General features: G+C 41.5%; 1 protein-coding gene across 15 annotated transcripts in view; it reads right to left on the reverse strand.

Moving 5' to 3' along the window:
- The window catches only part of LOC127366519 (uncharacterized), a 33,599-nt gene that overhangs the window by 4,139 nt on the left and 13,807 nt on the right, over positions 1-15,653 (reverse strand). For 7 of the 15 annotated variants that reach the window (XM_051405495.1, XM_051405496.1, XM_051405500.1 and 4 more), the window contains exons 7-29: positions 15,457-15,544; positions 14,936-15,088; positions 14,338-14,435; positions 13,773-13,945; positions 13,541-13,657; positions 12,560-12,817; positions 12,135-12,266; positions 11,129-12,004; positions 10,292-10,522; positions 9,877-10,149; positions 9,498-9,740; positions 9,166-9,408; positions 8,953-9,024; positions 8,598-8,792; positions 8,192-8,425; positions 7,908-8,078; positions 7,554-7,760; positions 7,172-7,426; positions 6,321-6,526; positions 5,926-5,994; positions 5,747-5,791; positions 4,983-5,045; positions 3,400-3,579 (exon numbers count right to left, since the gene is read on the reverse strand). In XM_051405495.1, coding sequence (XP_051261455.1) covers positions 3,400-3,579; positions 4,983-5,045; positions 5,747-5,791; positions 5,926-5,994; positions 6,321-6,526; positions 7,172-7,426; positions 7,554-7,760; positions 7,908-8,078; positions 8,192-8,425; positions 8,598-8,792; positions 8,953-9,024; positions 9,166-9,408; positions 9,498-9,740; positions 9,877-10,149; positions 10,292-10,522; positions 11,129-12,004; positions 12,135-12,266; positions 12,560-12,817; positions 13,541-13,657; positions 13,773-13,945; positions 14,338-14,435; positions 14,936-15,088; positions 15,457-15,544 — 4,582 coding nt within the window. Of the gene's footprint in view, positions 1-459; positions 1,306-3,399; positions 3,580-4,982; positions 5,046-5,068; positions 5,621-5,746; positions 5,792-5,925; positions 5,995-6,320; positions 6,527-7,171; positions 7,427-7,553; positions 7,761-7,907; positions 8,079-8,191; positions 8,426-8,597; positions 8,793-8,952; positions 9,025-9,165; positions 9,409-9,497; positions 9,741-9,876; positions 10,150-10,291; positions 10,523-11,128; positions 12,005-12,134; positions 12,267-12,559; positions 12,818-13,540; positions 13,658-13,772; positions 13,946-14,337; positions 14,436-14,935; positions 15,089-15,456; positions 15,545-15,653 lie in introns of those variants that run through there. The other 8 variants (XM_051405506.1, XM_051405498.1, XM_051405497.1 and 5 more) reach the window with 8 other exon arrangements.

Consider the following 15,653-nt stretch of genomic DNA (forward strand, 5'->3'; position numbering starts at 1 on the left):
TAGTAAGTCATAGTTATATAGATTATAATGCATGCATGTTACAACATATAGTACAGTATCCATTTTATGAGGTACTACAGCTCAGTTGGATGATTTTTTGGGGCTTATATTACACTTTATAGGAAAACTCAGCTTAACAAAACATTATTGCAGAACATGTATATCCCTTCATGGCCACAATTTACCCTTTTCCTAACTGATTTCCATGTGGCACATGCTACAGGAGGTTACCAAATAAGATGGATACTGAATACAAGTATCGCTCCATATTGCTTATTTCATCCATGAATAGAATTCAGTATGCGTCAGAATGAAATGGATTGTCTTTCTATAAGAAAGTGATATGCCACTCACACTACTTTTGATTGACAAGTCATCAACTAAAAAAAAAAAAAAAAAAAAAAGGAATAAATGAAACTTAAACAATAACATCCAGGGTCCTTGAAGAGAACAAACAAATTGTATGAACTGTATATGGAATGCCTTTTATTCTTTGGTCAAAACTGATTGTCAAAAAGTCATGCAACAAGGAATTTCTTGCAGTTGCTACATACTGCCTCATCAAAGACTGGTGAAGGACAAAAAAGATAATTAGAATTACATTTAAGCTGCCTCAGGGTCTCCCATCACAGGAAATACTACATTGTGACAAAGTATATTGATAGATTTCACAAGACCGCCGTTTTCTAGTGCTTACTTCGAGTGAGTTCAGGAAGAAAGTTTATATATCCAAAAATCACATCACAGTGATCAGCTTATCTGAAGTCAAGATCCTTTGACAACTGACAATATAAATGTACCTCAAAATGTGTATAAAAGCAGGCTCAAAGTGAGATAAAAGTCAGTTGTTTTGATAATACTGGTTGATTGGTTGATTTAAAGTCCAAAAGATGTCACAGAAAATGCGAAAGAGTAGTGGGTTGATTGTCATCTCCAGTCCTAAATCAGTATTTAGAGAACAGGTCTGTTTCTGGCTGGAGAAACCAGGTCAACTGTGCTGCAGTGGGAAACAGAAGGAACCAAAGTCTTGCTCCACAGAGGCCAAAAACAAAAAGGGGGGCAGCTTCTCAAGTGGAGCAGAGGATGAGAGATGAAGAATGCTACAGTGATGCTAAAGAGGAGGCGAAGGAAGGACAGGAGGAGAAGAGAAAGCTAGAAGGTTGATGGGTACAGTAGATGGACTAGGTGCGGTCTCCACGGGTCACACTCACACCTGTGTGGGATTTTCCGCAGGGTCGAGACGGCCCCTCAGCTGCGTTTGGAGTAGAAGTCTAGCAGGGGGCCGCGTGGGAGGCGGATGACAAACTGAGGGGGGGAGGAAGGAGGAGGAGGGGAAGAGAGATGAGAGGGAGGAATTTTGAAATGTTTGCAATGACCGAAAACTTTTAAAAGCCAGAGCTGCGCAATAACAGATGACTGAAAATATAAAATGCAGATGTAATAGCACGGCAAATGCCTACATTGGACAGAAATGTGATTTTGTTGTCAAGAGCATGGAAATGTTACTGGCACATGCATTTTAACATGCATTTTTCCATCCATTCCATGTGCAACAATTCCATTTTTTTATTTATTTTTTGGGAAAAGACAGAAAATCATCCACACTTGTAGTGTCTCATTTTAAAGAGATGAATTCTATAAATTTTTAGGATGGAGCTATCTCAGTAAGATAAGATCAGCTGAGTCAGTACAGCCAATATGATCTAGGGCCTTCAGCTTGAGGATGTTAAACTGGTGCAGATGCCCCACTAATTACCCAGTGGTGGCTGGGCAGCAACCAAACTTCGAACTAATCTGAAGTAACATTAAGCTGTAGTCGCGGTTCATAATATCAGTAGCTTAGAGCCTATAGCTGGCATCTGGACAACCAACAACATCTTATTTTTAATGAGCACTAGGAGGGCCAATTCTGCTGCTTCATGTCAAACTTGCTGTACTCTATACTTTCTCACAGCTGAGGCCTTATTCGTTTATCAATACACAACTGAGGGTTAAGTAGAATGACAAACTGCCTTGTAAAATTGAGCATAAATAGTGTGTGTCCACTCCACTAGGCAGACAACATTTGACCAGTCATACTGTTGACTGCTTACATCAAACATTTTGTACATTTGCTCTTCTTCATCTCCTCACTCCAGACTGTGAGCTGTCAGTTTAGCTTTGCTCTGGTTTCACTGCAACGCTAATGCATCCTGACACTATGATGTAGTTGGAGGCATTTATCTTCAAGTGTAAAAATGCTTTGTGTCTAAACCGTTATACTGCAGCCAGATGAGTTAATGACTCACCAGAAGGCATGCAAAATGACCCTCAGTAGATTACACTTGTTTATTCACGTAACAGCTCAACTAGACTGGGGTTGTGTTCGTCCACAGAATAGCTTTCAGTCATCTTTTTAACAGCAACTGGTAATTAATAGCAGTAATGACACACATATATTAGTTTTAAACTGGAATCCTGTGCTAGTTACATTATAATTTCCTACAAGGAGAGTGGGGCTGCTGATACAACTGGGAATGAGGCCTTGTCTCTTCATGGATAAACAACCAAGGTTTGGAAAAGGTAAAAACAATGTGAAAAGAAAGTGTGCAAAGAAAAAAGTATTAAAAGCAGAAAGAAAGCTCTTTAATGAAGGAGGGACAGAGGAGATGGGGAAAAGGGTAAATTCATGAAAGGGTCATCTCTGAGTCATGCAGTAAACTTTGAACGTCAAGTCTGTCAGTCATGCAATACAAACATGTCAGGGTTCAGAACAACCAATGCAGATAAGATGAACCAAAGTGAGTTCTCAGAGAGTGGACAACCTGTCCCAAAGATGCGTCGCCCACATCGGTCTTTCAAGAGAAAGAACATAAAAGTACAGACCTTATTCAACAAGTCCGACTGCATTCTTCATACACATGCATGTGTTGCATAGCACATGCCACTGCCTTGAATAGGTCTGTACATGCACACACAATCCATTAAACCATAAGAGAGCCAGGAATGATGACTGGAAGAGCCTGATCCCCTCTTTTATCAATTTCTTTCATTTGAATATATTCATCATGAAAAAAAACGGAATCTGATCGAATGCAGCAAATGTTCAAAATGACACAAACATTAAAAAAATCAAGTCAAAGACAAGAATTTCAGGTTCTTCTGTTCCATCACAAACTCATGCACACTACTCACACCAGTGCAGTGAAGTTTTTTCAATCAAGTACAATAATCTCTGAAAATGCAGAGCCATGGAAGACAATTGTGATGACGTACCGTAACGTAAAAAATACAACTTTAACCAAGTCAATTCAGGAATTGTTCATTCAATTTGAATTCTTTTTTTTTTCTCCAATTCCTGAACTGACAGTATGTTAAAACAGTGGATTTGGCGGCGAGTGGTTTCTGTGGGAGACTTACCCCATCTGCACTGGGCAGAGGCTGACCATTGATACCCAGGGTGCGGAACGGAGAGTGCGTGGACAGACGCTTATCCCATTCACTGGGCTTCTGCTCCGGGACGGATTCCATGAAGTTCCTCTTCAGCTCACTGATGCTGGCATGATGCTTGAGCAGGTCCTCCTGAGGCTTATCGAACTCCTATACGGAGCAAAGTCGGAGGGGAAAAGACAGTGTGGAGGGGGGAAGGGGAGGAAGGCGCCAGGACATTTGATAGAGGCAAGTGGATCAAAGAAACAATGAGGGGAGGAAGTGAAGATGTGGAGGGGAAGGGAAGATGAAGGATATGTTCGTAGTTGGGAGAGATAAACAAACAGGAAAGAATAGTTAAAGAATGTTTCTTTTTGCTGTTTTTCTGTCCAGTTTGTGTTGATTTATTGCAGATTAAACAAGCAGAAGCAGGGTTAATTGGTGATTCTATAGGAACATAAATTAGAGGGGGCCATTAATCTAGATGATCATGTTGATTCTTCTTAAGATTATCAGCGACTCCTTTTCAAAATGAAAAGCGGATTCATGAGACCAGACTTTGGTTCATCAAGGAAAGATTCAGAGGAGTCGGTGCCATGATTCATCAAGTTAATTACTATTTGACCTTTGGATGGGTAAGAGCTATAAACTATACATGATAGCATTAGGGGTCTGTTTCATAGCATTAGGCTTGCAATGACACACGCCGTGGCTGCACATCAGAGAGCAGGAAAGGTGATGACAGCAGACATGGTAACAAGTTGTCAAAGATGAAGCCTCAGTAACAAATGGAAACCTGTTCATTTAACACAAATGAACAAAAGCAACAGTAGCGGCACTGATTTGGCAACATTTAGCACCAAGTTGATCTTTATTGAGAACTATTGACACCAATTTTACCAAAATAACAATGACCTAGTCAATGAACAGAAATCGTTGAGTCTTAATCGTGACTTATTGAGGTGCTAAAGAGCAACTTAATGATAAGTGTTTCTCCAAACATCATTCCTTTCATGTACAAAAGCAAAGATGTATAATTATTATGGTCAAAAGAGTTCATTTGCATAACTGCTGAGAAAGTGCAGTGCATTATTGGCAAGTTAGAAAATGAGATGGAGGTAGAAAGAGCAGAAGCAGGAACAGGAGAATACTGATGATCTGGAAAAAAAAATATATATCATAAAAATGGAGCTGCTTGTGAATCCTAGCTTCAAGAATGTCTAGAAAAGATGATTAGCTTAAATGTTAGCTCATCAGCCACATCACAGGGCTGATCATTAGGAACGGTTTAAGTATCCATAAAAGTTTGTGCAAATCAATGCAAGTGTAAGAATCCTGACCATACTTATGTGTTGTAAATTCAACAGCACTCTCCTGAAACAACCGGATTAGAGTTACATTGCCACACACACACACACACACACAAACTTATCATATAATCTACAGCCAATCATTTGTGCTGATGCAAAAAGTGCGAATCATGCCACATGCAAGCGTGATATTAAACGGCGGCCGCTGTGCCAAAGAGCAAGAAAATACAGATAGAGACCGACATCTCCAGAAGGGATACAAACCTCCAACATTAAAAGGCTATGTCTGATATAAATTGAGTCACCCTCAATTTTCTTAGCTCTTTTCTGTGAAAAATGAAGAGAACAAAAAAAAGAGTGTGGGTTTGTTTCAGTTTCCCTGGGTGCTGACATTAAAAGTGCCACACCTTGGACATGCATACTATGAAATTCACTACAGTGTTAATACAACAGACAGAGAGAGTTGGGAGGAGTCTGCATGCAAAGTAGTTCGGGGCCATAGGGGCCAAACTGCAATGTACCAACAAAGCAAAGAACTTAAGGCTCTAGAGGACTGACTTAAGATTTCTATTTTTATAATGAGAAAAAATATAAAGAACGATGGAGTGACAGAAATGTGATACAACACCAGTTATCATGCCACTTTTTTAGTAATGTGCATTAATCTATAATCATGCATGTGTGCATTCCAGGGTTTACAACAACAGCAAGCAATGAGAAGAAATGAATGCCTTGTAAACTTTTAAATGTAAAAACATATATTTTTCGAAGCAAGCATACTCTCTTCAGAAGTAATATTATTCTATAAACTGTTTTAACATATTCCATCTATTCTTACATTTGTCTACGCCTTAAAAATATGCTGTATGTGCATCGAACCTGATGTGGATTTCATTTAAGACCTAGCCGTATGGAAGCACAACATGAGAAGAGGGTGAGATTAGCCTTTTGGATGAGAAAGCTCAATATAAATCAGAATGGAGGTGGAGAAATGGCTACACAAACGTACACGAGGCTAAGAATCTGACCTTTCGCATTCGCACCACCTCCGTGCTCATCGCCTCAGACTCGTGCTAACCCAGGGAGGAGAGAGGGACACATGTTAGCATCCTCTGCTTGTTGGCTTCAACACTCACATCTCAGCCATAGTGGAAACAAGTCTTCTGAGGGGCGACGTGGAAATGAGAGGCCAGTGTCTGACACTAACCTGAATGTCCCCATTGATGGTGGATATCAGTGAAGAGTGTACTTCTCTCTGGTCCCTCCACACTGCTGGCTACAGCAGCAAGAGAGACACAGTTCACACTCAGACAGAGAACAATCTCTGCTCACTACTTGTAGCATTGTTTATTATTAATGAATATGAAGCAATTACATTGAAGAGTTCATTATATTTTATAGTTACCATTATCTACAATCAAAACACCCAGGCAATCATTATGTTATAACGTTATAAATAATTCATTTTTCCACTGGCACCAGCTATCCTGGAAGGCATATATGGTTTACATACATATATGATGCTACAGTTTTTCAGCACATAAACCTTTAGACTTTTACTGAGATCAATTACATAAAACAGTAAATAGAGAAATTGATTACCTTGACCTCAGCCACAGCTTCGATTTTTGAGGGCTCCACAGTTTCTACTGTGACCTGCAGCCTTCTTTCCTCCTTGCGGCCAGTCTTGATTGGAGTGGAGGTCTGGGGCTGATCGAAAGGTGCCATTGGGATCCCTGCCTCTGCCAGAGCAGCCTGGGAGAAGACCGGAGCACTGACAGGCCGGGTGCCCCTCTGTGTGCTCACCACTACACAAAATACAGACAAAATGGAAGCGTGAATAAAGGCAAATATTTTTAGGACGATGTGTTATGGAGGGATAAGGTCGTATGCACATTGAATAAGATAGCAACATATAAACACACAATAGTACACAATACAGCACCTATGCAAACGGCCACATCGTACTTACAGTCTCGAACCACAGGCCTTGATGGGATCAGATAAGCGCACACTCTGCAGGGGTATACTGTACCTTATATGCTTTCGTTCAGTCTCGATTAAAAGAACAAGAAGCAAAGGTGGACCAGAAGCGAATATCCACAAAGTGGAATGAGAGCAAAAGCATGGATTAGTTCTTGTCATGATCCGATGACAGATGCAAAGGCAGATGACGCTGCAAGGAGGTATAAAGCTCAATGTGTTGAACTGGTGAAATGCTGAGATTAAGAAAGCGTTATCTCTTCAATATGCGAAACGTAGCGCGTTCAGAGGTCCTTGAATAATGCTGGATGTGCATTGCCATATGGACACTTTCTCTCGTGAAGATGGTGCATCCTGTAAACAGGCTGGAAGTGTTAATAAGCGTTTCATGGCGCGAAGAAAGCGTGACCACGTGTGAGCTGTTCATCTGCAAAACAAACCCCAAACAGGTTTTAAAAAATTAAAAATACCTGACTCTTTGAGGCCAACATCTAGTAGAACAAACCAATCATCATTGACATGCGTATGTGCGAGCGGATGTCTTTCCTCCAGGATCCGTTTCCCAAACTGCGGTCTTGTCTCGGAAATGGAAATCCTTGTTTTGGCCACTGCAGATGGCCCTCTCACCACTGCAGGTGGCCCTCTCACCACTGCAGATGGCCCTCTCACCACTGCAGGTGGCCCTCTCACTACTGCTGGGAACTGGATGCGCTCTGGGACTGCGACTAATACAAATACACAACCAGGTATAATTGGAGAAGTAAAGCATTTGCATTTACAGTGATACAGCACAGTAAGTAGGTGCACTTATAGAAATGTCTGTATAACTGGACAAAATCATTTTGATTATACCTGATTTCTTAGAGGCCACATCCAGGAGAATAAACCAATCATCCTCCACCTCTCTCACTGCTGGACGTGTTTTCTGCTGTACCACCTTCTCCTGCTGCCACGTCTCCTTCACTATAGTGATTCTCTGCTGTTCTCTCTGTTCTATGGCTGCAAACTTTTCAGCTGGTCTGACTTCAGGACGCATGCGGATAGGTTCGTCCACAGCCACTAATGCAGGATACAAGCAAAGCCTTCACAGTCGGAACACAATTCCACCGACAAATATACTGAACAAGGTGAAATATATAACCAGCACGATGTTATTATGTCTGACTACATCTCGCTGTATCAGCCACACATGAAACAGCAGAATACCTGGTGCTTTTGCTGCAACATCCAACAGCACAAACCAGTCATCATCCACCTGTCTCGGCTGTGGTGGTTTAATCTCCACCAACTTCACAGGTGGCCTCACATCTTCCATGATGAATTTTGGTTTTGGTTCGGTGGCTGCCACCACATGCACAGTACGCTCAGCCACAGCAACTAACAGAAAAATTAGGGTAAGTAAATTTGATGAAAATAAAGGCTTATTAGCCACCGCTTAACTGATCTTTTTTCAGCACAGTGTATGCAGACCATTTGGCAATGAAAGGTACCTGGTGGCATGACAACAGGCTTTTTACGGATGACGTCCAACAGGATGAACCAATCATCTCCTCCTTCCCTTTCTGATGGTGGGGCGATATCGCTAGGTCTAATTTCAGGCAGACGTGTCTCATCTTGCCTGCTGTCCACACCAATTATCGTCTGCTTCCATGTTGTAATCACTGTGGTTTTCACCTCAGCCTCAAATGACTTCCTCATATCCGAAATAATCTTAACAGGAGTAACTGGCAAAACAGACAAAGAGGCTGAGTGACACAGTATATCCACTAAACAAATGTCTGACGCTAAAAGCAAGTTACAAGCTGCCCAAATGTAACAAATGGCAAATAAAGTAAGCAATGATATGCGTTTCAAAGTGAAATCTGACGGGGTGCAAACATATTATATTACATATACCTGATGGTGGTATGACTGCCTCTTCACGAATAGCATCAAACAGTACAAACCAGTCATCTTCTCTCTCTGGCAGTGGCTGGGAAGGCTGCAGTCTAATCTGGTCAAGATCAGCCTGCTGCAGCTTCCGCTCTATGCTTATTACTTCAATTTGCGGTTGAACACTTTCATAGATTTGTCTCGGTAACGGCAGAGAAACTGAAAACAAACAGAATTTATACTCAAGCTTCAGCAAAAAGAAGGATAATATGAGTTTAAATCTTAAATAGTTAAATGGTTAGTATGCTTGACACCAAGTCTTCTATGGTATGATAATAGGTGTAAAAATAAAATAAAGACATTTGAAAGCTGTTGGTACCTGGACCCACTGCAGTTCCGTCCACAGAGGCAAAACTTTCTGTATCCATCTGGTCTCTTCCCTTCAATGTCACTGAGATGATCAAGTTATGAGAGAGTATTTTAACACAAGTAGTAGTCATGCACACTTGCTATACATAGCAAGCAAGCACAAAATAAAACATGAGCGAGCCGAAGTTGTATTGAAAAGCAGTACATGGGATTTTAACAGTACCTGGAGGCACATAAGGTGTTTCTCTGGGAATAACATCCAGCAGCACAAACCAGTCGTCGTCTCTTGCTCTGACTGGCTGGGATATTTTCTGCTCTGGAATTATTTGCTTGGGAAGCTTCTTGTCCTCTTTCTGCACCACAATCTCTTCAACTACAACCTCCCTCTTGGACTCTACTGTTATCATTTCAGGCACAGTAGAAAAGCGTTCCTCAGGATAAACCTGAACGTACTCAGCCATAGTAACTAATGACAAACAAAATGAACAAGTATTGTAAAAAACTTAAACCAAAAGAGACAAAATATGCTTGTATGGACTTAGGACTTAAAAATACCTGGTGGCACAAATGATGGTTCTCTAACGGGAATATCCAGCAGCACAAACCAGTCATCTTCTATCTCTCTCACAGCCTTCACAGCCTGTGGCAGTGCTACTACCTGCTTTTCACTCTGCACTGTCTTCATTTCTGTGTCTTCTACCACAACCTCCACTCTTTTTTCTCTCCGCTCAACTGTTGTTATTTCAACCACAGAGGCACGTTCTTTTGGAGACACTTCAACACGCTGTGCAACAGCAACTAAGACAAAAGAGATTAAAAAATGCTCAGACCCTATGGACAGTACAGGGGATTTAAGGATAAGAGCATATGCAAAGCTCAGGATAATTGTTTCTTTGATAAAGCTGTGAAGCAGTGCAGAGGATTTTAGCAATACCTGGTGGTACATATGATGTTTCTCTGGGAACAACATCCAGCAACACAAACCAGTCATCATCTCTGTCTGTCTGCAGCTGCTGTGGGATTTCTTGTGGGATTTCTTGTGGGATTTCTTGTGGGATTTCTTGTGGGATTTCTTGTGGACGTCTCGGAGCCTCTTCAATTATCTTTCTCTCTTCAGCTACTACTTCTCTAATCTCCTCACCGACTGCAGTTCCGTCCACAGAGACAAAACTTTCTGCATCCATCGGGTCTCTTCCCTTCAACGTCACTGAGATGAGTAAAGTTATGAGAGAGTATTTTAACACAAGCAGCAGTCATGCACACTTGCTATACATAGCAAGCAAGCACAAAATAAAGCACAAGAGAGCCAAAGTGGTATTGAAAAGCAGCACAGGGGATTTTAACAGTACCTGGTGGCACATAAGGTGTTTCTCTGGGAATAACATCCAGCAGCACAAACCAGTCACCATCTCTTTCTGTGATGGTCTGTGGTGGTGGGATCTCTGGTATATGCCAAACTTCCTCTTCTCTTGTTTGTCTCTCTTCTACTATAATCTCTGTTTTCTCCTCAACTGTTGTAATCTCAGTCATTGAGCTGAAATACTCGCCTTCATCCACCTGAGCGCGTTCCACAGTGGTAACTAATGATGACAGTAAAGACACAATCTTTGAACCTGGGTGATTTCCAAAATATAGATATTACTAAGACTGCAAATCCACAGTCAAACACCTCATTGTCGCAGCTGATAAGTACAATTTCAAGAGGAAAAAAAACAAAAACTAGTTGGTCAATATTTTAAGCTGATGAAACTCTATGGATGATACTTGTATATATGATTATTAATTCCCAGACTGATGGCTGAAGGGAAACGCTTTAAATGCTCCAGTTTTCCCGGATTCACCAGTCTGTGATATCCATATTTTTACACTTTTTGCACCATTAGGACATCTACATCAACATCCGATCTATACCCAGCACAGATAGCCCTTTCACAAATGTCAAATTACATTTATAAAAGAAAGGGGAGAGCAATAAATATCTAGGAACCAGCCAGTTAACTTTTCCATTAACTTCACTTTCTGTTGAATCTAAAGGGGGTCTTGTGGCCAATTGACTGTTCAATTGTTAATGTAAACAGTGCACAAAAAGTATTAGAGAAAGAAATTGTAGCGATATTACAATATTTTAGGTATTAGAAGAGGTCTAATATATAGTTATGTTATGTTTGCACAATGACATACTGTACCTGGTGGTTTGAAAATAGCTTTGTATGGAGGGCGGTCGAAAAGTATGAACCAGATGTCCTGATCTGCCACCTGAGATGGATCCTCAGGCTGAAGCCTCTCTCTGTCTTTTCTCTCAGTTATCTCCTCCACTATTTCTGTTTTACGCCATGTCTCCTCTTTTTCTAGCCTCTCCTCTGACATGACACCAGCCTGTCCTTCTTCCATTTCTTCCTGCCACTGCCCTCTGTCTTCTACAATAGTCACTCTCTTCTTAGTCCTACGCTCCACCTTCCGGTATGCTACTATAGACGTGGTACCGGTGACATCTGAAGAGCCAGATGTATCCTTCACTTCGTCTTGCTGTTCCTTTTCTATCTGGCGTACATTCCCTATGAAGCTATCATATGACAGACTCTCGTCTGTCGCCTCCTTCTCACTCTCCTGCTTCACCTCTGCCTCTTCTTCCTCAGGCAACAAGCCTTTTAAAAACACCCGCTTTATCTGCTCCTCCAGTTCATCCACTTCATCCTCATTTGTCTCTATTCTCCTCACTGATTTCCTCACCACTGTTTCTGTTATAGTTTTAGCTTGTATTCGTTCTTTCTGCTCCAAATCTCTCTCTTCCTCTCTTAACTTATCTATCTCTTCCTTACCCAATTCATCTTCTATTACTTCCTGAAGTCTCTCTGCCATCTCATCCACTTCTTGGAGCCTTTCCTCTAAATCCCTCACTTCCCTCAGCCTCTTTTCCAAAACATCCACCTCTCTCAGTTTATCTACCAAAGTCACAGTTTGCTGTAGCCTCTCAATGACCTCCTCATTGGTCAGTTCCTGCTCTGCCATATGCATGCCCTGCTCATCTTCCTCCTGGAGCTGGTACTTAGCTACAGGAGAGACTGGGAGGGGAAAGTAAAACAAAATCAACCATGAAGAGAACTAAAATGTGATTCACATTTCAGGCTTAAATCCTTTTTTGTACTGACAGTATTCAAATTGTAGCTCATATTTCCACACAAAGAAACTCACATGGTTTGTCAACAAGCTCAAGCGAGGAAAGGCTGAAGATTCGGTCAAAGTAAAGGTACCAATCATCTTCCTGTGTCAGTGCTGGTTGCAATAGCCTGTCCATAGAGCTAATATTCGCCAAGCTGAGCTTAGCTGACAACATCAGAGAAACAATGAACAATTTTATAACAGATGAGTAGACAACAGTAACACACAAAAAGTGAAAATACTTGAAAACAAGGGGCAGAAAAGCACCACATGCTGGATAATGCGGTGTACATGTAGTGGTATCATTTTACAAAGTTCATCCTGGCCGGAATAAATACAAATTAGATGCAGGTTCTTTAAAATCCAAGCCAAAGTGAAAGATTAAGAGATTCTGGGTTCACATTTCCTTATGGCAAACTGCAACAAAAACCACTGGCAGGCATGAAAAGTGCAAATACCTGGCTGTTTCACAAAATCAAACGGTGGGACAAATGGAAAGGGGGGATAGCGTTGGAGCAGGGCAGACCACTCGTCATCCTTTCTCCTCTGCTGTTGCTCATCAGATGCCAGCTCCTGCCACGGCTGACTGGCTGTCTGGTTGATAGTTTGAGAGCCAGTCTGCCCAGTCTCAGTGTCCTGCCAGGTTACTGTGACTGTGTGAACAGACTGCCCCTCCTCCAAGGACTGAACGAAAGTCTGCTCGGACTCCCCTCTGGCTGTGAAGAGATGACGAGGTGATGGCAGTTATGTAATGGCTCTACTGAAGTGATGACGGCCAACTGCGAATGCTTCACAGTGCTTCAAGCATGTTTCTGAACAAAGCCAGATGCCAAGCATTTGTACCAGACTATTTTGGGTCCAGTAAGCTGAGGTTAGTAGGAAGCTGAATGAAAGTTGCCTCTCATCCATCATAACAAGAACAGATGGTGATTACTTTTTGAATGGTTAAAGTTCCAGCTTTATCCTGTTGTTAATGGCAGCCATTGGAGAAGTGCTGAGTGAGTCAGTCTGTTAAGATGTTGAACATAAAAAGTACAAGCAAATGAAAGCCATTGTGCAACACACATGAAGCAGCAACTTCTCAAAATGCCAAAAAGTGAGGAACAGCAGCCTCAAGACTGGAAACGCCTGTGCATAATTGTGTGAGGAAACTCCTTACTTACTTCAGAGTTTACAGTGACCCAAGATACCCTGGGATCATGCCAGGGAAAGTACAAGGTGGGTGACATTACCCACATGTCACAGTAGGTCAGCATTCTGACAAGAGCTGTGCTGCAGCTGACAATCTCTTCAGAAGTTTAACGGGCATGAAAGCAAATGAGCCACAACGGATGAGCATGTTAAATGGCGTGATGAGGCTGTTTGCGAGCGAGAATAAAATAAATACTGCAAATATTGCCAGAAAAAGCGCTGGTGCAGCTCCACACAGTTCCTGGTACCTGGGAATATAGGAGAAGGCTGTGGTTTTTCAGATGCCAGCAACAGTGACCAATCATCAACCTCAGACCTGGTTGATGCCGATAGTTGTCGCAGGAACTGGAGAGTTTCATCTCCAGCTAGAAGAGCCAAACAAGTCACAATGTAGCTTACTGAGATTTGCGCGTGGCTCAAAGATTCCACTACGGATTCTCTCTCACACACACACACACACACACACACACACACACATACCTCCATCTAGGTTACGGGAAAGCCTCTTGCTCGCAGAGCGTGTGAAGCGAGGGGCTGGGCGGTCAATCATGGAGCTGGCCTGGCGGGTCTGAGCCTGAGTGCGCCCGCTGTACCGGAACTTAGAGCCCAAGGCGAGGAAGCGACGTGTTGACGGGGGCTCTACTGTTGGAACTCTGAGGGACAAAAATACTTGTTAATTATCATCCACCCACCATTTAATTAATTTGATTATTCCATCAGAGTGACAGATCCACATACCAGGAATTCAAACACAAACTATAATAAAGCAAAGGATTGCATTCCCTAAAAATTGTCACTGTTATGCAACCAGGCTAGCAACAACTTTGACCTTCACCTCATTAAGTAGACGAAACCTTTGAGGTTTAATTCTAAGTCCAGGACCACGGGCAGGTAGCTTTTCTTCTGTGGTTAAACTGACAGAGAGCTAATATAGTGCTTAAGCTGCATAGACCAGTTAGCCAATTATCTAGGGGATAGGCAGAACCTGAGAATGGCCTCTGTTGCCAGGGAGGAAAGTGTCGTTCACAATAAGGTAAGGTCTTACCTGAAGAAGGTATGGTGTTCAACGCAAACTTTCCACAGCTTCTTCGAGGCTTTGTAGTTGGGCAGTTTAAAGCCAATCGTGCTTTCATACTGCTCTTGCTGGAGGTGAGGAAAAGAAATAAAAAGAAAATGAATATAATGACCTTATGTCAATGACATTATTCTGTCACGCAGCATGAAACATGAAAGGTTTACCCCAGATCTGGGTTGAATTAAACTTTTTGTAAAAAACAATTGTCAATTCTAAAATTTCTTAAATTGAAAAACATTACTGCTGAAATATTTTTAAATGCTACTTATCAAGTAAACAGAACTGTCAACAATGCGATTATAATCCCACAATTATGTGTGTAATACATATTATACTGTAATATTACTGTGATAAATTCAATTTAGGAACATAAAAATAAGTCTAAGTAATGGACCACAGTTAATCTGTAGGTATTTATAGAAGTCAGTTTTTGACACAATTCCAAGACCAAGGCAACAGATAGGAGAGAGAAAATGTTTGTGGATGGGCATTAGGGTTGCGATGAGTTAGAAAGATAAGAAATGTAAATGTATAATGTAAAAATTAAAAAATGTAAATTCAGATTTACCTCTGATGCCCTGATTTTGATAAAGAAGCTACTACGTTTGTAAGAGATCTTGAGCACTTTGGGCCAGGGGAAACGGTTGATCCTCAGCTTGTCCTTGTAAACCATCAGGCCACTAGAGCAAACCCCCAGCGTAATGTCGACACCATCAAGATCCTGCACGCACAAAAACAGGACGATGAACTTGTTGTTATGATACTATAGCAGTGCACACATCACCCTAACCCTGCACTTACAATGAACAGTCACTGGGAGGCAGACTTTCCCACACTATGAGGACATGGATTTTGAGGTCATAGAGTTTGAAATGTTATTAATCTCTCCCTTTTTTTTGGAAAGGGGGGCTGACATCAATTTTGTAATTAAATTCTGGATGCTACTGATGTAATACAAGAATGCTGTTGCAAAACAATGACACACATTTTAAAAACGAAAGGAAGTCAGTACATACTTGAATTATGAACTTAAGCATTTAATAAATCAATTAACCCGCACAACACTAAATCATTTAAACCAAACCCTACCTTGGCATGGTGCAGGTCAACTCCATACATGGCAAGTTTCTTGGCATTTTCCAGAAACAACATGTCTGCTTGGGCTGGACTCATTGACCTGGTAAAACACAGACAAGAAGGGTCTTCACAAAGATACATTTTATTGTCTGGACTATTTAAAAAGTCAAATCATCTAAACAATTATATAAAAATCCTTCACAGCTTGT

The sequence above is a fragment of the Dicentrarchus labrax genome, unplaced genomic scaffold, assembly GCF_905237075.1.
Source record: "Dicentrarchus labrax unplaced genomic scaffold, dlabrax2021, whole genome shotgun sequence".
In the NCBI taxonomy this organism is placed as follows: domain Eukaryota; kingdom Metazoa; phylum Chordata; class Actinopteri; family Moronidae; genus Dicentrarchus; species Dicentrarchus labrax.